This window comes from Callithrix jacchus, chromosome 5 (assembly GCF_049354715.1).
Source record: "Callithrix jacchus isolate 240 chromosome 5, calJac240_pri, whole genome shotgun sequence".
NCBI classification, from domain to species: Eukaryota; Metazoa; Chordata; class Mammalia; order Primates; family Cebidae; genus Callithrix; species Callithrix jacchus.
The window spans coordinates 136,440,829-136,463,840 of NC_133506.1; the positions used below are offsets into that span (position 1 = coordinate 136,440,829).

Sequence of the window (23,012 nt, forward strand, 5' to 3'; positions counted from 1 at the left end):
ACATTACTCACATGTGGGGACAATGCAGCAGATGTCTTTTTTGGATCCGGTTGCTGTGTATCGCCTCAGAAGACTTTTCTGGATCCTTCCCAAATCCTCCAGAAGACTCTGGAGAGCATTTAAAGATGAGAATCCTTCTGGTGTCTGAGTCCCTAGGCTCCCCAGGAGAAGCCCCTTTGGGTACACGTTCAGCTTGGGCCTTGCTCTTCAGGAAAACCATGGCTCTGGTCTGGAATTGGTCACTTTTAGGCCTGGGTGCTGTCACAAGCTTGGCCAATCACAAGTAGTTAGCCTTACATTCAGGCCTGTTTCTGAAAGATAATTTCAGTTACAGGATCAGTGTCTTAGATGAACACAAAGTCAAAACAATGTATAGGAAATAAATCATCTGTTCCAATAGTTTTTTTTCCCCGCCTTGGGTTACTAACCCTGAAGAATAATGTTCATTGGCAGAATCCTTTGGTTTGAATGTCAGGATTTTTTTTTTTTTTTTTTTTTTTTTTTAATGCTATTGGTTCTGGCTGGGTGTGGTGGCTCACACCTATAATCCCAGCACTTTGGGAGGCCAAGGCAGGCAGATCACTTGTGGTCAGGAGTTCAAGACCAGCCTGGCCAACATGGTGAAACCCCATCACTACTAAAATACCAAATTAGCCCGGTGTGGTGTCATGTGCCTGTAGTCCCAGCTACTCAAGTGGCTTAGGCAGGAGAATCGCTTGAACCCAGAGGTGGAGATTGCAATGAGCCAAGATTGCACCACTGCACTGCGGCCTGGGCGACAGAGGGAGATTCCCTCTCAAAAAAAAAAAAAAAATGCTATTGGTTTCGATACCCCTAAAGCAAAGAGGTCTCCTATGCACTCTTCTGTGCACCCAGTAGTGTGGTGGGAAAGAAAGAATTCAGCATGCTTCCTCCTAGGCTGGGTGGACAGGTACCAGGTGAGGGAGGCACTGTCATTGCCTTTACCGTTGATCATTGCCAAAGTGTATGTCTTGTCTAACACCAGCGTGCCTTGGGGGCTTCTTAGGTAGTTGGGGTTTCTGTGAATGGCCACACTGAATGGGGAAATGAAGTTTCTATTTGGGATAAAGCTGTTTCTATATCTACCTGTCTGACTGCCTCGTTGGGCAACCACAGAGTGCTTCCGGCGTCCGACATGCTGCAGGAGGCATTGGGACAAGTGCCCGCATATCCCAGGGAGCAGGCTGAGATAGGAACGGCGGGCATAAACCCAGCGGATCTGGACCACGTGAGCTTTGCGCTCCACCAGACAAGACACAGGCTTCTTGGTCCCTAAGGAAGTCCCCTTCACACCTGCTGAGTTCTCATGTGGCTTCTGTACGCTGGAGACTCGCCCCACCACCCCATGCCATCCTGCGTTCTAGTGCTGACTTGGAAGAAAGGTGGTATTGGTATGAGAAGTGTTAGATTTCAGAAGCTTGGCACAAATGGTTGGCAGCGATGGAGGGACTGCAGTGTTTGAGGCTACGGCAGGAGGACCTGTTGGCTCAATTCTCAGTTCTGTTTAGAGAGTAAATTTAACACAGAAGCAACTTACAAAAATGAAGGGTTTTCGTTTTGGGGGGCTCTTTTTGTTTGTTTTTAGAGATGGCTTTGCTGTCACCCAGGCTGGAGTGCACTGGTGTCATCACAGCTCACTGGTGCCTTTAACTCCTGAGCCCAAGGAATCCTCCCACCTCAGCCTCCTGAGTAGCTGGGACTACAGGCATACACAGTACACCTGACTAATTTTAAACAATTTTTTTGTGGAATCGGAAGTCTTTCCATCTCGCCCAGGCTGGTCTCAAACTCCTGGGCTCAAGTCATCCTCCCACCTCAGCCTCTTGAGAAGCCAGCACTACAGGCATGCACGACCACACTTGGCTAATTTTAAAAAAAGATTCTGGGCCGGGCGCGGTGGCTCAAGCCTGTAATCCCAGCACTTTGGGAGGCCAAGGCGTGTGGATCACAAGTTCGAGAGATCAAGACCATCCTGGTCAACATGGTGAAACCCCGTCTCTACTAAAAATACAAAAAATTAGCTGGGCACGGTGGCGTGTGCCTGTAATCCCAGCTACTCAGGAGGCTGAGGCAGGAGAATTGCCTGAACCCAGGAGGCAGAGGTTGCAGTGAACCGAGATCGCGCCATTGCACTCCAACCTGGGTAACAAGGGTGAAACTCCGTCACCAAAAAAAAAAAAAAAAAAAAAAAAAAAAAAAAAAGATTCTGGAGTGATGGGAGTGTTTGCATCTTGCCCAGCCTGATCTTGAACTCCTGGGTTCAAGTGATCGACCGCCTTAGCCTCCCAAAGTGCTAGGGTTACAGGTGTGAGCCACTGCACTTGGTTATATAAAAAGAAAAGCTAAAACTAGTAAACCACACTGATACTTTTGCTATACTTCTGCTATATACACATCCCTTTGAAAAGGAAAATGGGAATATTGAACTTAGTTTTTGCATAAAGGGCCATTTCCTCCCACTCAAAAGTTGTTTCCTTTTTAATCCTCCGCCAGCCATTTTTACATGGCTGGTGGTAGTGGTGCTGATTAAAATAGCACAAGTCTGCCAGAAGTCCCAACAGACATGGCAAACGCCGCATTCCCCAGTTCAGGCCGTAGGCTTCATTTCACGGAGGTCTGCCTCAGCTGCCTCCTTCCCTCCTCCCTCCCAGCCCTTTCTGGAGGCAGGGGAGAATGCGTTTCCACCAAGCGCAGGAGTCAGAGAGCACTTCCTCACAGCCTTCCTCTGCCCTGCCAGCTCCAGGCCCACATCCATCCGCCTTTTGTGATGCGGGTCTGAATAGCTGCAGGCCCACATTGTGCCTGGACCCATCATCTGGCTTGGTGGGCCTGTCACAGCAGACCTGGAAACTCATTTTCTGTGTAGAGCAGGTTGCATTGCCGATGCTGTTTTAGCTTATAGAGCATAGAGCCCAGGAAATGGTTTTAAAGAGGATTTTGCCTTCCCTCTGCCCTCTTCTTTAAAAAACCCCACTCCTTGGTGACACTTGGTGATGGTTGCACAGTATGTAAATATACCTAATGCCACGGAACCGTACATTTTAAATGGTTAACATGGCAAATTTTATGCTACGTATAATTTACCATAATGAGAAAACCTCGTTCCTCTAGAAATAGCAGTTTTTATTGAAAAGTTTAAATTATATTTATTATTAAGTATATGAGAATTTGATTTGTACTCTGAGTTTAATGTTCCTGTATTAGAATGGGTTATTAATAAAACTAGCAGTCATTAGTACCTTCCGTTTGAGAAATTTGAGATGTTAAAACAAAGTTTGTCAGCAGTCAGATGACAGCGCATTCTATGCCATCATCACAGCGTGAACTGTCTGTGAGTGAACACAGTCGTGTGTGTATTTCATTCCAGAGGTGCTGGGAGTGCTGTCTGGAGAGGACTGGGCAGCTTTCATGTTGGCATCGTGGGTGCTTAGTAGAGACTCAGGAGGATCCAGATGGGATGATGGGCAAAAGGTGGCCCTAAAATCAGGGGCATTGCCCAGCACTCTGGACCTATGTGCTGGCCCAGTTGCTGGGCAGTCCGTGTCATCCTTGGGGCCTCTTTGTCCTTATCGTCAAAGCTCTTTTAACATGGGGATGGTAAAAAGCAAATGAAATAGTGTATGTGAAAGAGCTGTGAGAAATACTAAGAACTATGTGACTAGAAGGGAGGAGCAAAAATGCAGACACAGACACATTCTCCCCACGTCAAGCCGTGAAGCTCATGGCCTTCGGTGATTAAAGGCCATGTGTTCCGGCTTCATCTCACCCCCACCCCACGTTCATCGTCATTGACAGTATTCAGTGCCTCTTCTTCATGGAGGCCTGCCACAGTCTGAGTCAACAGAAAAGTGATCTGGTCCCTGTGGTAGGCACAAAACAAGCTCTAGGAATTGTGTAAGTCACAACAGTGTCTGCGCTCTGGATATGGGGCGACCAGCCTCTGTAACGCGATGGTCCGGCCGGCCCTCAGGCTGGCCGCGTGGTCAGCAGCACTGCATGGTCAACAGGAGGTGCTCTTGGTCTGAAGCTGCGTTCGGTAGCACATCCCCGGCCTGGAAGGGCAGACGAGGTTGGGACCCTACAGCAGAATTCCCTTGCAACCAAATAATAGTTATTTGTGGACAAGTGAATGAAGGAGTTCTGCAAGCTGTATGGCCCTGTGTGATCAGTATTTTGGTTTTTTTTTCCATTGCTTTAGCTATCTAAATGATGCTCATACATCACATTTCAGGGTAGCTGAAGTGAAGACAATGCAGATTCCATCTCCAGCAGCCTGTGGTACTTTCCTCATGTTTTATCTACTCCCTGTCTCTTTGTTGGCTGCTACCCTTGTCCCTCTCCCCCTAACAACCGACCTTGATGATACCAACGGAGGGGCTTTGCGAGCTGAGCTCTCCCAGGGTACCTGGGGCCTCCCTTCCAGCAGGTGCACCCTCCCTGCATCCCATGGTGTCTGAGGACTCTGCATCCCCAGAAGGGAGGCATTGCTTGTGGGAGGCTTGTGCCTCCCCAGCTGAAAGCATTCTATTTGGCAGAACTGGTTCTGATATTTTCCAGTTCTTTACACTTATTTCCAGAAGTAGGCAGAGCAGTGTGTGTACATAATCCCTCATGTGTTATAATTATTCAGTTTTACTGGCCACAGTGCCATGAATTCTTGTGGCCATGAACCTCATTATTTCTGAAAACGACAGAGAAACCGCTTGTGGATTACCAAAATGGTCACATACAGGCAATGTAGGTAGCCAGGGAAAGGAATCACTATCTCAATGCTAGAATAATTGTACTTGGTGGTATAAGGATCCTGCATTTTGTTGAATGCTGTGTATTTCTGGTAAAACAGGAACCCACCTGGTTACCTATGGCAGTGTAGTAAACTCGTGTATCAGACAGTCCTATAATATTTTTAAACGTTTGAACCTAATGCATTATTTAAAAAGAAGGAAGAGTTACACTTTCAATTAAATGTCATTTGGTAAAAAGTGAAAATTTCTGTGCATTTTAGTAGAAAACAACAATTCACTTGGTACCTTTCTTCCTAAAAGGCAGTGTGGTATCAGCTTCACATATGATACTTTTACATTACCAAAATTTCATTGAAATAAATACCAGCCGGCATTACTATCCCTACTTTAAAGAGAGATAAAGTATTGAATTTAAAAAACACCTCACCTTTCTCTCTGATTACAGAATTAATGCACCTTGGTTTGTGGAACATTTAGAGCAGTTGGATGAAGATGGGAGAAAATAAAATCACTGTAACGCCCCCTCTGGGATGAGCGCGCTCTCTGTTTTCAGTCTCTTGATGGGTCGCTTTAGTCAGCACACTCACACTCATGTTTTGTGTTTGCTGGTGGTGGTGGGGGGGATGGAGTTCACATCGTCACCTGAACGTCTTCCTGTGTCATTAAACACAACAAAATAAGGTTATGATGGATGAATGATTGAACGTTTAAAATAAACCGTAAGACACCATGAAAGACCTGGTGGACACCACTGCAATCCTAGGGTGAGTAGGGGCCTGCAAAGAGGAAAACTGAAGAAAACAGAGTTGAGAGAGACACAACCAGGCTGTGCTGTCAGAAGGGCCTTGGGAATGAAACGGCCGAGTTTTCCAGCCTTAAAGTCGCCTCCAGAGACAGTTCAGCTGTGAGCAATGCCTCTCTCCAGAGGACTTGCCAGTGAAAGCCCACCACCTGAGTTGACTTATTGTTTCCTTCTGTGTTACAGCTCCAGCTTACTCTTTGGTTGTGACCACCAGCTAAGTCACACTCTCTTTTCCCAAATGTTCTGCCCTTCAGGTAGCTGCAATCAACCCGAATCACCCTCTTGCTCAGATGCCTTTGCCTCCGTCGATGAAAAACTGCATCCAGCTGGCAGCCTGCGAGGCCACGGAGCTGCTGCCCATGATCCCTGACCTCCCAGCTGACCTGTTCACCTCCTGCCTCACCACCCCCATCAAGATTGCCCTGCGCTGGTGAGTGGCCCCTGCAGTATCCTGGGACCCGCTCACCTGGGCTCTCCCACAGGGATCTTAACCCACGTGGGCCCAAGGCATTCACTGGGTCCTAGGAGCCCAGGTGACAGACATGAGTGTACCCTGTCTTCTTTTTTTGTGATTCGGGACTACTGGTGGAGGCTTGGGTTTTGCTCTTTGAGAGTGAAAGATCCTTTTTCTTCCTTCTGATCTGTTCACAGGCAGCTCACTGCTTTGTGATTTCCAAGAACACCCTCTCCTCATTTTGTTCATTGTGGAGGTGACTTAGTACCAGGATTGGTCATACTGGAAACTGGACTTTCTTTTGGGGAAAAAAAGGCCCTTATTAAAAAGGAGTCATTTAAGTCCTTGCTTGAGTTGAAGCATAATCTTTCCATTTATTTTTAGTAGTAAAAAAGAAGCCATGGTTTTTCTACCTCCATTCTTTTTAAAAGTTATAATATTTGGGAATATAACTGAAGAAATGTGTGTGATATTCCAAGATGGTGGATGCCGCATTTCAGCCCCTACGTCACTGGCAGAACGTTCGCACAATGGGATCTGTGTGTTTCCTGCCTCCAAACTCAATTTTCTCCCCTAGACCATCTTGCTAGTCTTTAATATCTACTTTCCCATTTTGTGTTTTGCTGAAAAGTGTGTATGTCGTGGCTGTTACCAGCTAGTAGATAAATACCTCTCCCTTGAGGTACCATGGGAATGGAGCAGCTGTGCAGCAGACACCGTGCTGTCGGCTGAGGACACTCTTTAGGCTTCTGTCAAGATGGCCTAACACTCCAGACCCACAGCCTCTTGTCTTCTTACCCACAGCCCTCGGTGGATGTGGGGGGGCCAAGAGCATAGCAAATAAGGGCCCCTGGGAGCACCCTGGAAGGGGCTGGGAGGGGCAGAGCAGCCTGAGGGTGGAGGAAAACTTGGTTTTCCTGCTCTGCCTCTAGAGCCAAGTACAAATTGACCCCAGACCCCAAGACTGGGGACTCATGATGTTGGGGTGACCAGTGTAGCCCTCACATTAGCTGTCCCTGTGTGCCCCCCAACCCCCCGCCAAATAAGGACTGCACGTTTCTACCCAGGGAGAGACCTCCTTTTACTGTTACTCACCTGAAAATAGTTGGAGATGAAGGGAAGAGGCCGAAAGAGGCACTGGGAGGTAGAAAAAACAGTCTTGAAAAGAAAAGATGAATCAATGAGGTGATGGATAGGTTGGATGGATCCCAGTTACCCTGATCTGATCATTACACGTTTTATGTGTGGATCAAAATATCACATGGAGCCCCAAAGACATATGACTATCATATGTCAATTTAAACAATACAAAAAAATTCATGATAACTCACCCAGTCTGTTATATTCTGTTATAGCAACACAAAACTGACAGACAAACAAGAAAAAGTGCTATAAAAGCGGAACCAAGCGGAAAGAGAGGTAGGCGTGCTGTAATGTTTGAAATAAAGAACACAGTAGACGGGACCCATAGCAGGAAAGGCAGTGCTGGAGCCTGGAAGACTGCACTGGGGGCCACAGGGGGCCACGGGAAAGGACAGAGATGGGAAGTAGAAAAGCCGGGAGATGCAGAGAAGAGAGAGAGGCCCCAACATGCAGACCGGAGGCATCCCGTGCTGAGAAAACAAGAATATGGCAGAGGTGAAAATACCCGAAGGTCAAAGAAATGCTCTCCCCAAAATTGGGAGAGCTGGAAGCCCTCCAACTAAGAGGGCCTGTGTCAAGCGGGACTTAATGGGAGGCCTCCGACCTCAGCACATCTGGTAAGGTGGAAGACCCTCTTGAGGCAGCTCACCCGAAGCCACATGGTTTTGGAGCTGCGTTCCGTTCCTGTTACGCATGCTGTGTTGGTGAGTCCTTTCTGAACGCAGATCTCTGCACGCACCAGTCTGTGAGGCACACGTTACAGCCCCCCCCGCAACCCCGGCTCATTCTGCTTGGGTCTTCATTCACAGTGCCTTTTCTTATTTGTCTTTGTTTCGTGTTGCTGTAACAGATACAACAGACTGGGTAATTTAAAATGAAATCTTTTTGTATTCTTTAAATTGATATATCACATTTTGGGGGGTCCATGCAGTATTTTGATACTGTATACAATTCGTTAGTGATCAAATCGAGGTAACTGGGATATCCATCACCTGAAACGTTTTTTTTTTTAAGACTGCTGAAAAGACAGTCTTTTGGGGGCTCTGTCTCTTCTCTGCATCTCCCAGCCTTTCTGTTTCCCACCTCTCTCCTTTCCTAGGGCCTCCGGTGCACACCCCACTGTAGTCCTCCCGGCCATTTATTTGGGCCTCAGTAGCCTCGCTCCTTCACGAGTGTTGTTTTCAACTCTTTATGTCTGATCCCTGTCCAGAAAGGCTTATGAATGCCCATTTCCTGTTACCCCAGGAAGAGACTGGTCCACATGACTCAGGAATTCATTCGTGCATTGCCCAAAAACTAATTTCTTCAGTACCAACTGTGTACGTAATACGACCCATGCTGACCACTATAGAAGATGCTGAGAAGCGTATTGCCCTCAAAAAATGTATCCTCTGATTGAGGGACTAAGATGTGGCTTGAAAATTCATGATTTCAGTGGGTGCTTCATGCGAGACAAAGAAAACTTGAGCCCTTCACGGCCATGTGTGGTCAAAGAGTAAATGATGGCACCAGGGGCTGTTGTGCTCCCAGAGGACAGAGAACCACGGCCGAGGGCACAGGGTTCCAGAAAGCTGCTTGGAGGAGGTAGGACCTGAGAGGAAGGTTTCTCCAGGAGTGAGGTTGAGCTCCGAGAGTGGGCACTTTGAATGCTGGCCAGGGGACCTTGACTGCTCTTGGGACTCTGGCATGAGAGAGCCCCTGAAGGTGTTTGGGTAGAAAAATGACTTAATAAGGACCGTGTTTTAGGAAGAGGGTCCAAGTGATGATAGGGAGACCTTGGAGATAATTAGGCTGTGTTATCATATCAGTGCAGTCTTGAGCTGGTAAAAGATGAGGGCAGAAAGATGGAAAACCCCCCGGGGGCCTGTAGGCTGGAGCTTCCACAGACGCACGTGGACACTGCCGTGGAACAGGCCTCATTTCCACTCATTTTCCCGTCCCCTTCTCCTGGTTTCCTGCACAACTGCTTCAGTGCCCTAACTCCCGGCTTTCATGGTTTCTAAAATGGGTGCCTGCCCTCTAATTAGGGAATGCCCTTTCTCTCTACCAAGACACAAGGCGTTACCCCAGTAGCACTTGAGATTCTTTTAGGACACAGTCCCGAATCAGCACTGCCCCAGCTCTGCCTTTAGACCCTGCCCGCTCTGGGCTGGATGCTGTACTTCATGGGACCCTCTGGGGCATTTTTGCAAGATTTCAGGCAGCAAGTGGGTGGAGGAGCAGGGAGGGAGTGAGAAAATAAGACAAATGGCACCTCTACCTTCCCACGACTCCCCCGTCACCCCACTTCGGTGCACCTGTCCCAAACCCAGTGCGATTCATTGAGTTGATGGGTTTCTCTCGGGCACTGTGTTCTTCTGCCATGAGTGGGAAGGGCTTGGGACTTGGCTTCCCTCCACCCACAGCTGAGCACTCCTAAAGACTCCTGGGCCAGATGTGGCCGTGCGCCCCGTAGTTCCAGCTACTCGGAAGGCTGAGGCAGGAGGATCACTTGAGCCCAGAAGTTTGAGATCAGCCCTGGGAACACAGGGAAACCCCATCTCTAAAAAAAATAAAAATGAAGAAGCATGCTTTCGCACTGAGGGCTGTTGGTTTCATGGTTTCTAAAATGGGTGCCTGCCCTCTAATTAGGGAATGCCCTTTCTCTCTACCAAGACACAAGGCGTTACCCCAGTAGCACTTGAGATCCTTTTAGGACACAGTCAGATTTTTAAAAATAAGCATTTAGTAGGAAGTGCAGTGAACAACAATCTGATCCAGTTCCCATAAGCGGGACGTGGGAATCAATATGCCACACTTGCAGACAGTGGCCATCAGAAAACCACGGCCTGGAGCAACTGAGTGGAGTCACAGGGGCGGCTCTTTGACAGTCAGCTGCTTTCTCCCACATCGAGGTGCTGAAATTGGGTTGCACATGACATTTTGCTGGCTGGCTGTAGCCTGTGAGTGGTAATGGACTGTATTCATTAGAGAATTAGCAAGTGCGATGTGTAGTTTTGTGTGAGCCAAGTTAAAAACCAACAGGTTTTGTTTTGTTTTTTTTTAATGGAAGAGTGAGATAGTTTGTCAGACAGTAATTACGTATGTTTTTAGGGTAACGGTTTTATTTTTTCATTTTGAAAAGCCAATTTATTTTCTAATTAAAAATGAAATATACATTCTTTTCAGAAATTTACTAAAAAGTTAAAAGTAGAAAAAAATTACCCAAGATTTTACCATGTAAGGACAACTAGTATTCACTTTTTGATGTATTATTGCCTGTCGGTCTTTTTTCATGCATGTACATTTTGCAGTGATGTAAGTGGACAGAATTTACAATTTCATGTACTTAACCCTTAGCATTATACTAGAGTTCCCTATCCTAGATCGTTAGAGGCTCTTAGTAAATATCATTTTACTATTTCACTGTGTTTATTTCGCCAGAGCCTAGGGCTTCAGGATTTAGGCATCAGGAGTATGAAGGTGGGGAAGTTCCATGTAGCAGTCCTCTGGGAGTTGACAACCTCATTCTGTGAAAGGGTAGATGGTCCCAAGTCTGCTGTTGCAGCATGAAAGAGCCATAGGCAATATATAAACAAATAAGTGCAGCTGTGTTCCAGTCAAGCTTGCCTTTTTTTTTTTTGAGATGGAGTCTCACTTTGTCCTCCAGGCTGGAGTGCAGTGGCACAATCTCAGCTTTTGCAACCTCTGCCTCCTGGGTTCAAGCAATTCTCCTGCCTCAGCCTCCCGAGTAGCTGGGATTACAGGCACCCACCACCACACCTGGCTAATTTTTATATTTTTAGTGATGGGGTTTCACCATGTTGGCCAGGCTGGTCTTGAACTCCTTACCTCAGGTGATCCACCCACCTCGGCCTCCCAAAATGCTGGGATTACAGGTTTGAGCCACACACCTGGCCTCAGTCAAGCTTTCTTTAAGAAAACAGGCAGTTGGCCAGATTTGGCCTAGGAGCTATAACCTGGTACTTCCTGCTCCAGAAAAGGGAACCGGGATCTGGCTGCAGATGATGGCTGTGTGCCCTGCCGGGGGGCAGGTAACCTGCAGAAGGGTGATGCTCAGGAAGGTGGACTCCTTCCATCCCTCTCTTCTTTCCTATGTAAATAAGAGAACGGTTTCTAAGCACACTGCACTCATTATGCTGGCATCGCTGCTGAAGAATTCAGTGCACTGGGTAAACAGCATACAGCCTTGCTTCATTTGTACAAAATGTATATATGTGTATTTGGTGGCAAGTATATTTATGAATCTTATTTGATGATGAACTAGTTGTTAGAAGACATTGCTCTCTAATTTTTTTTTCATTTTTTGCTCAGTCTTTTTCATTTTCAGAAACTGATTTCAATAATTCCAAAATGAGCAATGACATTACTTTACATATAAATGATTATCTTACTCACCATAGACATCAATATAGTGTAAGAATCCAAAGTATATTTTTTCCCTTAGCTGTTTTCTACCTCTTTGATTGAGTGGCACAATACCATTTTAGATTTATGGTGGGTCTGTTTGTATGCTGGGGGAAATTATAACGCCGTGGGACCAGACCTGCTGTGGGACCTGCTGGAAAACAGACGGATGCCTATTGCACTGTGCTGCATGTGCGATCTGTGTCTGTTAATGAAAATGATAGACATTATTTTGGATTGAATAGAGGTCAAGAAACTTACTTTCTTTCTTTCAATTAAGTTGAGGGATTCCCGGGAGTGTAAATGTTAATGACAAAGTATTACCATGTATTTGTCAGCGTGGAAGGTTTTGCTCCCGCATTGCCTGCAGGAGACAGAGGATGCAGGGTCTCCTGGTGCACAGGTGGGATGGAGGCTCAGCCTCACTCTGTCTGGCCAGGCTCAGCAGTTTGCAGCGCCTATCTCATTTCAGACATTTGCTGTGACATTTGCTTCTTTTTTTTTTTTTTTTTTTTTTTTGATGATTCAGCCCAGAATCATTCGGAATTACCTTTAGAAACATAAATTCTTGTGGTTTTGATGATAGAGTTAACCATTTGTTCTCCACGGAGTCTTCTGAAGTACACCTGCTTTGCCAGAGAACAAACGTTCTCCTGCCCATTCAGTGCTCTCGGGTCTTTTTCTGCTTCTTTCAACAACTGAGTCAGAGGACCTTGTCTTCCTGTGTCTGTGTGAAGGGGGAGGAGCTCACCGGTCCTCCCAGAGGGTGAAGTAACAGACACGTTATTGAATAAATGGTCTTTTGTAGTATCCCACTGTGTATCTTAGACCTTAGTAGCAGGCGAATTTAATTTGGAATTCATGTATGAAGAAATGGCTTTCACTGTACAGTGTCGGTATCGTGGATCTCACACCGTCCCCCTGGCAGCTTCCAGGCTGGTTCCAGAGGCTTTCAGGTTCCAAGGTTTGTGATGTGCTCACCCTGAGGAAAATATTTTCTCCCAAACTAGACAGTGTTCTCTCACTGTTCCAGTGTCTTGACATACACTCAATTAAGATGAATATCATAATGTATTGTAATAGAGCTCCCTTTTAAAGAGATGACATGTGAAAACCATCTGATGGATGCGGTAAGAAAGGGAACTGAAGCAGGTGGCGTGGCACAGGCTGCTGGCTCCCCGGCTGAACCCTGTCCTCAGGCGCCACAGAAGAGAGTGAGATTGATGGATCCTGGAGCACAGCCAGAGACCTTGTGGGTCCCTGAGATGCCTGGGTCCCCATGGGGGTGGGGGGCAAGGGGTGAGGCCAGGGGAGACAGTGGAGCCAGCAAGGGCCCCAGGGTTCCGGCGAGGCTGAGGGCCCTCGGCTCCCCTCCCATTGCCCTTGATAAGCACCTCCTGCTGGACTGTGTCTGGGACTAATGAAGGAAGAAAGGTAAGAGGGAGGAAAGAGTTCGTACCACTGAAGAGAGAAGTGATCCGATAATCAATATATTCGAAGTGATAAAAGAAAATTGGAAATATGAAGAAGAAACAGGAAGAAAGACCAGTTGGAAGCATTGAGTATAAAAAACATAATTGATGAAATAATTGAAGAGATGGATTGAAAAGCAACATTACGGATAGAGCCAAAAATAAACCAGGAAGCTGGGAAGCTTTTTTGCAGAATTCCAACCGAAGGTACGGAGCTGGAAGGAATGGGAGAAAAGTGAGAGGCAGAGAAAAGTTCAAGTATCTGAGGAAAGAACATTTTCTTCTCTCTAAAAAAAGGTAGAAAAGGAGAAAAGAAAAGCTAAGTAAATAGAGGGTGTAGGATATGATGGCTGAAATGTTTTAAAATAAAGGTGTAACTGAAAATGAACTGAATTCCCCTCTCAAAGGGAAGCGATTCCCGTGTTGGCTAAAATCATGATACAGCAGTCTCTTGTCCATGGGACACAAATTTAAAGCAAATCATTTAAGCCTGGGCGAAATAGCATGACCCTGTCTCTACTAAAAATTTAAAAATTAGCTGGGCGTGGTGGCTTAGCTACGCCTGGGGTCTCAGATCCCCCAGAGGCAGAGGCAGGAGGATCACTTGAGCCCAGGAGTTCAAGGCTGCAGTGAGCTGTGATTGCATCACTTCACTCCAGCCTGGGTGCCAGGGCAAGACCCTGTCTCTAAACGAATTAAAAATAAGAACATATATTTCAAAGGTTGGAAATCAAAGGCTGAAAAAGGAGACATATGACCCAAAAAAAGCTGAGGTGGCCAGTTCTGATACAGTCAAAGCAGAATCTGAGAAAAAATACTGAAAGGAGCAAAGAAAAATGTTTTATTGTGGTAGAAACAGGAGAGCAAGAAGATATACTGATCCTGACTCCGTGTGCATCATCAGTATGACCTTGAAATAGGTAAGATGGGAACTGAAGTCTCATCGAAGTAGATGAATCAAAAATGTGCTTAGATCCAGAGACACTGGGTGCATAAAAAGCAAGCAGAATAAACTAGGGACTGAATGAATTAGCCAGACCTCATAGAGGCATACAGGACCGTACATCCAACAGGGAATTCGGACATATGCGGACCATTCACAAAAAATTAGTCATGTACCTCACTACAAGGAAACTTTACTAATCCAGAAGAATCAGCATCATATAAACTCCGCTGCAGACCACACACAGTGAAGCTGGAACTCAGTAACAAAAGGACAGCTTCAACAAAAGTCTGAAAACGACAACCTTAAAATCCTTGGATTCAAGAGGAAGTACCATAAAACTGATAAAATACTCACAACCAAATGTTAGTAATAGCACATTTCCTGTCTGTGGAGTGTATGTAGCCAAAGCAGGAGAGGATTTAATATTTGGTCCGTAAACAAAGATTTAAAAAAACAAGAAAAAATTTAAAAAAAAAAGAAAAATTAACTGTTCGCCTTAAAGAGCCAGGGGAAAAATGCAGTAAACAGATTAAGAACAAACTGAAGAAAGCCAGTCTGGAAGATTCAGGCACCCCTAGGCTGTCCATCACATCTCTGCATCCAGAGGGTGTCCGCCTCATTTCCTGAGTGTTCTGCCAGTGAGGGAAGAGGAATCCAGGGCCTCTGAATACCTTCTCACAGGTTTTCAGCTGAGCCCTTGTTTTCACCCCTTCCTTCGAGGGAGCCGGGTGTCTGAGTCTTGCTCCTTGCTGACGCCAGGCGTTGTGTGTGGAGTGCTTTTTTGACCTCGCACTGTCCAGGCCTAAGGCTTCCTTTCTCTCACCTCTGCTGAGTCACTGCTTGTCCAGCAGTTTCTTACATTTGGTTGACATTTTACAATTACAGGGATAACAGTAGCTAGCATTTGTCAAGCTTCGCTGGAGCCTGTCCACTAACGAACTCCTCTAACACCACACGCCTGTGGGGTGTGGACAGGCATTAGTGCTGCTTTCAGGATGAGGAAGTTCAGGTTGCTTGGAGAATGACTGGTGAAGCCAGGATTCCGAGCTGGGTGCCTGGGCCCCTGAACTAACAGCCTGAAGTGTGCTTGTGTTCTGCCTCTCTCTCTCATGTCCCCTCATTTCCTTCCTGGGGCTCTTGTTCTTTTTCTCTCATTTTGGAGGAGTTCTGGAGGAAGTTGAGATCATTGTGCATCTGTCATGTCTAAGAAGAGGTTACCAGGACTTATTTAACTTGCCAAAGGGGCTCCATCACAGTCTTCAGCAAAGCACCCTAGTGGAGAAGATGGAGACACCTCCCCTCGAAGCTGGGAATAAGGCAGAGATTCTCTCAGCACTGAAACAGTATTAGAATTCCTGACCCCCCGGTAAGACAAGGTAACTATATAACCAGCAGAAGGAATGTGAACATTTGTAATTGTCTGTCTACAGTAAGGGTCACCTAACATACTTCACTGATTCTAGCATGTACTTTTTTTTTTTTTTTTTTGAGACGGTCTTGCTTTGTCTCCCAGGCTGGAGTACAGTGGCGTGAACGTGCCTCACTGTAGCCTCAACTTCTCAGGCTGAAGCAGTCCTCATGCATCAGCCCTACCAAGTAACTGGGACTACAGGTATATGCCACCAGACCCAATTAAATTTTGTATTTTGTGTAGAGACTGTGTTTCACCACATAACCCAGGCTGGTCTCGAACTCCTGAGCTCAAGAGATTCTCCCACCTCAGCCTTACAAAGTGCTGGGATTACAAATTGAGCCACCACATCTGGTCCTTTTTTAAAAAATAGAGAAAGGGTCTCTTTCTCTTACTTAGGTGGGATTGCAGTGACACAGTCATAGCTTACTGCATCCATGAACTCCTGGGCTCAAGTGATCCTTTCACTTTAGCCTCCCAAAGTGCTGAGATTGCAGACAGGAGCCACCACACCTGATGCTAGCGTGCACCTTTCACACTGGACACATCTGAGGTGAGACCCTTCTTACAGCCACCACACCTGATGCTAGCGTGTGCGTTTCACACTGAACACATCTGAGGTGAGACCCTTCTTAACAGCCACCACACCTGATCCTAGCGTGTGTGTTTCACACTGAACACATCTGAGGTGAGACCCATCTTACAGCCACCACACCTGATGCTAGCGTGTGCGTTTCACACTGGACACATCTGAGGTGAGACCCTTCTTACAGCCACCATACCTGATGCTAGCGTGTGCCTTTCACACTGAACACACCTGAGGTGAGACCCTTCTTATAGCCACCACACCTGATCCTAACGTGTGCCTTTCACACTGAACACACCTGTTTAGTTGGCAGTACTTTTGCTTTGTTAGTGGTGTATAGAAATGCTTTCAAAGGCCCACCTAGAGGTGTGCACTGTACCCTCTCTTCCTGCCAGTAGGGAAAGAAACAGGCAGAATTACTGAACTAGGTATTCATATACAAGCCATAATTGATCTCAAAATGTAATGGCATTTATAGTTATTAATTAGAAAATTCTAAAATGTATGGTCTATGCTTTTCTTTAAAACCAAAAAAAAAAAAAAGAATACATTAAACCCTAAGTAAGTAGAAGAAAATAAATAATAAAAGGAAGAGCAAAAATAAACATTAGAAATCAACCCAAAAATTTGTGAAAATCTGTAAAACTAGTTGATAGTTTTTGAAAGATTCATTAAAATTGTTAAAACTTTTTCTAGAGTGGTCAAGAAAAATGGAAGGAAGATACAGATGACTGACATGAGAAATGAAAGAGGGCACATCCTAACTGATCCTACAGACATTCAAAGGAGAATACGGGGCCAGGTGTGGGGACTCATTCCTGTAATTCCAGCATTTTGAGAGGCGAAGGTGGGTGGATTGTTTGAGCTCAGGAGTTCAAGACCAGCATGGGCAACATAGCAAAACCCCATCTCTACAAAAAATACAAAAATTACCCATGCCTGGTGGCACATGCTTGTACTTCCAGCTACTTGGGAGGCTGAGGTGGGAGGATCACCTCACGGGGTGGGGGGCGTGCATCGAGGTTATGGTGAGCAGTGCAGTGATCACACCACTGCACTCCAGTCTTAGACGACAGAGACCCTGTCTCCAAAAATGAAAATTAATAAATAAAATAGCAGGAAAATAAGGGAATCATTTTAACTATGAAGGACCGTATGCCAGTAAAATCTTCATCGTGGATGCAATGGATGAATTCCATGAAAGACCCAAGTTATCAAATCTGACATAAGAAGAAAAAGGAAATTTAGATAGAATATATCCCTCAAGGAAATCGAATTTCTGTTTAACAACCAAAGATAACCCCACACCCAGGTATCTTTACTAGTGAATTCTACCAAACCTTTAAGATTGAAATAATACCAATTCTTATACACACTCTTTCAGAAAATAATGGAAGACAGAGTATTTTCTGTCACACTCTAAAAGGCTAACTGTACCCTAAAAACCAAAATCAGATAATTACTTTGCAAGGGGAAAAGGGAGGGATCAAAGAACCTATAGACCAAGATCCCTCAGGAACGAAGATAGAAACGTTCCTAACAAAATATTAGCAGATTCAATTCAACAATCTATCGGACATGTAATGTGCTCACCTTATACAAGTAAGGTTTATCTCAGGACTGCAAGAATAGACTCACATGTACATAATCAGCTGATTTTAGAAAAAAGATACCAAGTTAATTCAATGGCTGAAGGACTCAATATGTGGCGATGGAACCGCAACTGCAGGCTGTGCACACAACAGACAGGAGGAAGAACGTGAATCCTTACTTTACACCATACGGAAAAGTTAACTTCTGCTCTCGTTACATATAAAAGGTAGAGGACATGTAAAACTTCTAGATGTAAAACATGGGAGAAAACTTTATGATTTCTTAGACATGATATAAAGACTGTCAAGTTTCTCAAAATTAAAAACTTCGGGCTGGGCTCAGTGGCTCACACCTGTAATCCCAGTACTTTGGGAAGCTGAGGAGGGTGGATCACCTGAGGTTAGGAGTTTGAGACCAGCCTGGCCAACATGGCAAAACCCCATCTGTACTAAAAATACAGAAATTAGCCGGGCATGATGGTGGGTACCTGTAATCCCAGCTATTCAGGAGGCTGAGGCAGGAGAATGACTTGAGCCTGGAAGGCAGACATTGCAGTGAGCTGAGATCACACCACTGCACTCTAGCCCGGGCGACAAAACCAGACTCTGTCTCAAAAAATAAAAACTTGTTCACTTTGATAAATACTTGAAATATATAGACAAGCCACACATGGTTGAAAAGATTTACAGTACATGTGTCAGACAAATCTATATTCAGAATATATGATGAATTTAAAAAATATATTCATAAGAAGATAACCCATGTTTACAAAATGACCAAATGTTCTGGATAGATGCTTTACACAGAAGATACGGAGACAGTCGATAGACCCCTGGAAGGTGCCCCATGTGTTGGCGACAAGTGGAGGAGCTGGAGCCCTCCCACGTGGCTAGAGGGAGGCCAGCACAGTCCGCACTTTTCTGGAAATGGGGTGGCAGTTTCCAGTGAAGTTCAGTATACACAGAGCGTACAGGCAGCCAGTTCCACCCCTTCATATTTGCTCAAGAGGAATGAAAACGTGTCCACACGAAGACTTGCCTGCAAACCTTCATAGCAGCACATTCGTGGCGTCCCCACACTGGAAACACCCTAAATACTCGTCTCAGGGTGAGTAGATAAGCACAGTGTGGTCCATCCAGATAGCGTGTTACTACCTACCGATGAGAAGGAGCGACTCTGGACACACGCGAATGAATCTCAAAAGCATTATATTGACTGAAGAAGACATGCAAAACAGTAAACGGCTTATGATTGCTTGAAGCGCTCAGGAAGACTCAACTACGGCAGGGGTGGTTAGGGCCAGGTGGAGGGGCGGAGTGGAAACAGGACGAGTGATGGGAATCTCCTGTCTGGGGACCCCGGTGGTGCTTACACATTTTGCTAAATGCATCAAACTGTCATCCTAAAATGGGCACATTTTGTTATATGCAAACTGCACCCCACTGAGATTGATTTATGTTTTAAAATGTATAGTGTTGAGTGAAAAAAATGAGAAACAGAATTAGATTTATAGCACAAAACTGTAGTTAAACCCAAAACAAGGACAGTGTAAACGTTTAAAGTTTTCACATATACTAGGGCAAAAGTGTGAAAGGACACAGCCCTCTTGGAAGCAGAGAGCAACCCTCAGCAGACATGAACCTGCCAGCGTCTCCGCCTCAGGTGACGACTGTGCAGTACATTTCTGTAGTTTACCAGTTGCCCAGTCTGTGGTGTTTTGTTTTGGCAGCTGGGATGAACTAAGGGGTGTTGAGTAGGGTTGGAGATGTAGGAAGAAACAAGCACAGACGATGATCTGTGCCATGTGTGAGCATGAGCAGCTTTTCTGGGCACCCAGAATCTCACAGAGTTGTCACATTGATGAAACAGAGGAGACAGACAACCTTTGTGAATTTTTAAAATATCGTCTGACCATATTAAATTGCTGTCTCAAGGCTTGGTGTAATTAGTAGTGGTAAAAGCTAAGAAAATGTTCACAAGATTACCGCCTAACTGTTGACTAACTTGACCGAATTTTATGCACCTATGGCCTTTTAAAAATCAGCTTATTTCCCTAAGAAAAAGTGCTACATGAATTCTTTATTTATTTATTTGAGAGGGAGTCTCACTCTGTCGCCCAGGTTGGAGTGCAATGGCGCAACCTCAGCTCACTGCAACCTCCAACTCCCTGGTTCAAGCAATTTTCTTGCCTCAGCCTCCTGAGTAACTGGGATTACAGGTGCGTGCAATCACGCTCAGCTTTTTTGTGTGTTTTTAGTAGAGACGGGGTTTCACCATGTTGGCCAGGATAATCTTGATCTCCTGACCTCATGATCTGCCCGCCTTGGCCTCCCAAAGTGCTGGGATTCCAGGCATGAGCCACTGCGTCCGGACACGTTAATGTTTTTAAAGAGCAGCTTGCCTCGATATTTTTGGTTCTGGTTGGGACTTAACCTCCTTCTGGTCATTTACTTTTAGCTCACGTTTTCTCTTCTCCCATGTCTGTCTAACAGGAGAACCATGGAATACATTGTCTCACAGGGGATCTCAGTAGGCTGCTTAGCGAATCCCGAAGACTTCTGTGAGAGTTTGAATGCATCCATGTGTGATGTATCTGGAGGACTCCAGGGTAGCACGTCTACACAGTATTCTTTTAACAGAGAAGGAGCGTTCAGAAAAGAATCAGTACCGTATGCAGTTCAGCCCACAGTGGGGCTCCTATAGCTACTGAGTTATTCATGTAATTCTGGGACATCAGCTTGGGTGAAATAGAGCGCAGGAAAGAGTGTTCAGCCCTGGCCTTGCTCCTGCCTGTCCCAGGCCTCCTCACTGTCCTTGTCTAGTGGGAAGAAAGTCATTGTTTGTCTCCTGTTTTGATGCCGTCATCACCATGTTCCAAATTAGCTGTAGTGCCTGTTTGAAATCATACCTACTGAACTAATGACATCACATTGATCACACGATGACGTGTTAACTACTTATTTGCCTATTCGTATCTTCTTCTTAAACTTCTGGGCATTTTAGTGGAAGTTTCATTCTTGTCTGATTCATGTGGCTAAGCATGCTCAGGCGTCCGTGTTTAATCAGCGACGTTAGGTCACGTTGCATGCAGAAGCTGTCAGTGCGTCCAGCTTCATGTTTAACAGCAGGCATCCATGACCCTCTCGTACCTAAAAAAGTGATCATATGACTTGCGCTAACCTGGGCAGTGTATTGCAGAAGCCGTTTTCATTCTCACTGTACTTGTGCTGAGATCAAATCCATAATGCCTCTTGATGGCATCATCATTGGAAGGCCAGAACTGTGCTATCACGTGGACCCGTACGGAGGCTGGCATGTGTCCCACGCTAGAGTCATGCCATCATGTATGCCTGTGTGAGGGTGGCATGGTGTCCCACACCAGAAGCAAGCTGGCATGTAGACCCATAAGGTTGGGGGCATGGTGTCACCAGCCTTGTAAATGGTATGAATTAATCCAGGAGACGTTAGCCTCTTCTTTAGTTCTCGTTACTGTACTTCTGAGTAAATGTTGTTGTATATGTCTATTCAGGATGATTTAAACTGGATTCAGTGCACTCTGAGACTGGGGATTAAACCTGGCTTGAAGTGCTGTCAGCACAGTCACTGGAACAGCCCTAGTGCTGCTTATTCTCAGTCGAATGGACTCTATGCAGTGAGAAGTTCTGAGTGCCTGTCCTGTTCCAGGTAGCCTGTAAACACCTAAGACATGAGGGTTATGAGACGCAGTCCTGTGCACCAGGAAAAGAGGGACTTCAGGGAGAGGCGCTCCCTCTTGTCAGTGCTCTTCTTGGAGGCAGAGGAGAGAGGAGGGACTCTCCTTCCGCTTGCCTTGGAGATAGGCGGCGTCACTGTTGTTGGGGTGTTCTCGTACCTCCCCCTATGAAGAGTGACATTTCACCAGCAAGAGGTGGTGGAGAAAGGCATTGTGAGACACTCACCCTAACCTGTTCAGAGGCCCAAATGCATCTAGACCGGGACCCCAGTGTGGCATCTGAGGGAAGGGATGGTGACCAGGACACAGAGGGAGGACGGGGTCCGTGACCACAAAGCTCAGCTGGGATTTCTTCTGTTGGCAGCACCTTCTTTATGGTAGGAACTATGCAGCTGCAGGGGCCGCCTTGCCTGCAGAGCCACCCGGGGTCTCCACCGTTCTCTCAGCCCACTAGTGCTGCTGGACAGGACTTCTGAAACTGGGTAATTTATAAAGAACAGAGAGTGATTTGTCCCGGTTCTAGAGGCTAGAGTCCCAGGTCAAGGCACCAGCAGGTTTGGTGTCTGGTGGGGGCTGCTCTTCATTCGAGGTGGCGTCTTTTCTCCATGTCCTCCTGGGAGGACCACTGCATCCTCACGGGGCAGAAGGCAGGAGAGGCTAGCTACATCCCTCCAGCACCCCCGCCCTATATAAGGTTGCTGAAATCCCACTCAGGACGGTGGTACCTTGGGATGTGACCATCTTCTAAAGCCCTGCCTCTTAGCACTGTCACATCAGGTCCTCGGTTCCAACGGGAATTTTAGGAGGGACTTGCCTTCACAGCATAGCAACCCTCTGGGAAATGAAAGCCTGATTGAGAAGACATGTTCGTAGCTAAGCAGCACCGTGGCCTGGGCTCTCCTGAGGAAGGTGCCCAAGGAGCAAATTGCATTCAGCAGGGGCAGCTCCCCTGTGTGGGTGAGGCTTGGAGCCAGGTGTGGCGGTGGCTGGCGGATGGGCACGAGCAGATGGACAGGTATGTCTGTCACCTACCATTTTTAACTAAGGATAACACTATCGTCAGTTGTGAATACAGCTTCTCTGTTACTGTTCAAGAAGCCGCTGTTCGCCTTCTCTAAGAGGAAAAACACCCCACAGTGAGCGCCTTCAACCTTCCAATCCACAAATATTTGGACTCAAATATCCCCATCAGAACCAACAACGAAGCACAGAAAGCAACTGACCTAAACCCAGCGACCTCTTTCCTTAAATCGTGTGTCTTCCCCTCAGACGGAGAGTCTGATTTGTGCCACTGTCACCACTTGGCTTCTCCCAACATACGCCATGCGCTGCCTCTCCCGGTCGAGCGGACTCCTGCCTTCCTGCCACTCAGCAGCTCTCCCAAAGCCTGAGATAATCGCTCACTTCTGCCCGGAACCATCGAGGTGATCCCTGGCCTGTTCCTAATCCTTGCCCCTAAAGACTCCTCTGTGGAGCTGAAGCAAGGGACACCCCTCCACCACCTCCTTCCCCACCCAGGGTCTGCGGCTGCCTCTCTGAAGTTCCCACTCTCTGTCCAGCGCTCTTTCTGCACTTGGACGTGTGTTCTCTCACGTGGTGTTCTTGGCCCTCTTCTGCCTGTGAGACACTGCAGCTGCATCCAGCAGTCCCTTTCCTGACATGTTCAGAACCCCTCTGTGATAATCCCTCCTTCCTCCAGCTCTCACTCTGCCAGGCTTCC

The 23,012-nt window shown here is 46.4% G+C and overlaps 1 protein-coding gene across 5 annotated transcripts in view; it reads left to right on the forward strand.

The window, feature by feature from the left end:
* Positions 1-23,012, forward strand: part of RPTOR (regulatory associated protein of MTOR complex 1) — a 424,873-nt gene that overhangs the window by 196,961 nt on the left and 204,900 nt on the right. For all 5 annotated transcript variants that reach the window (XM_054256583.2, XM_054256581.2, XM_078374864.1 and 2 more), the window contains one exon: positions 5,823-5,998. In XM_054256583.2, coding sequence (XP_054112558.1) covers positions 5,823-5,998 — 176 coding nt within the window. The remainder of the gene's footprint in view (positions 1-5,822; positions 5,999-23,012) is intronic.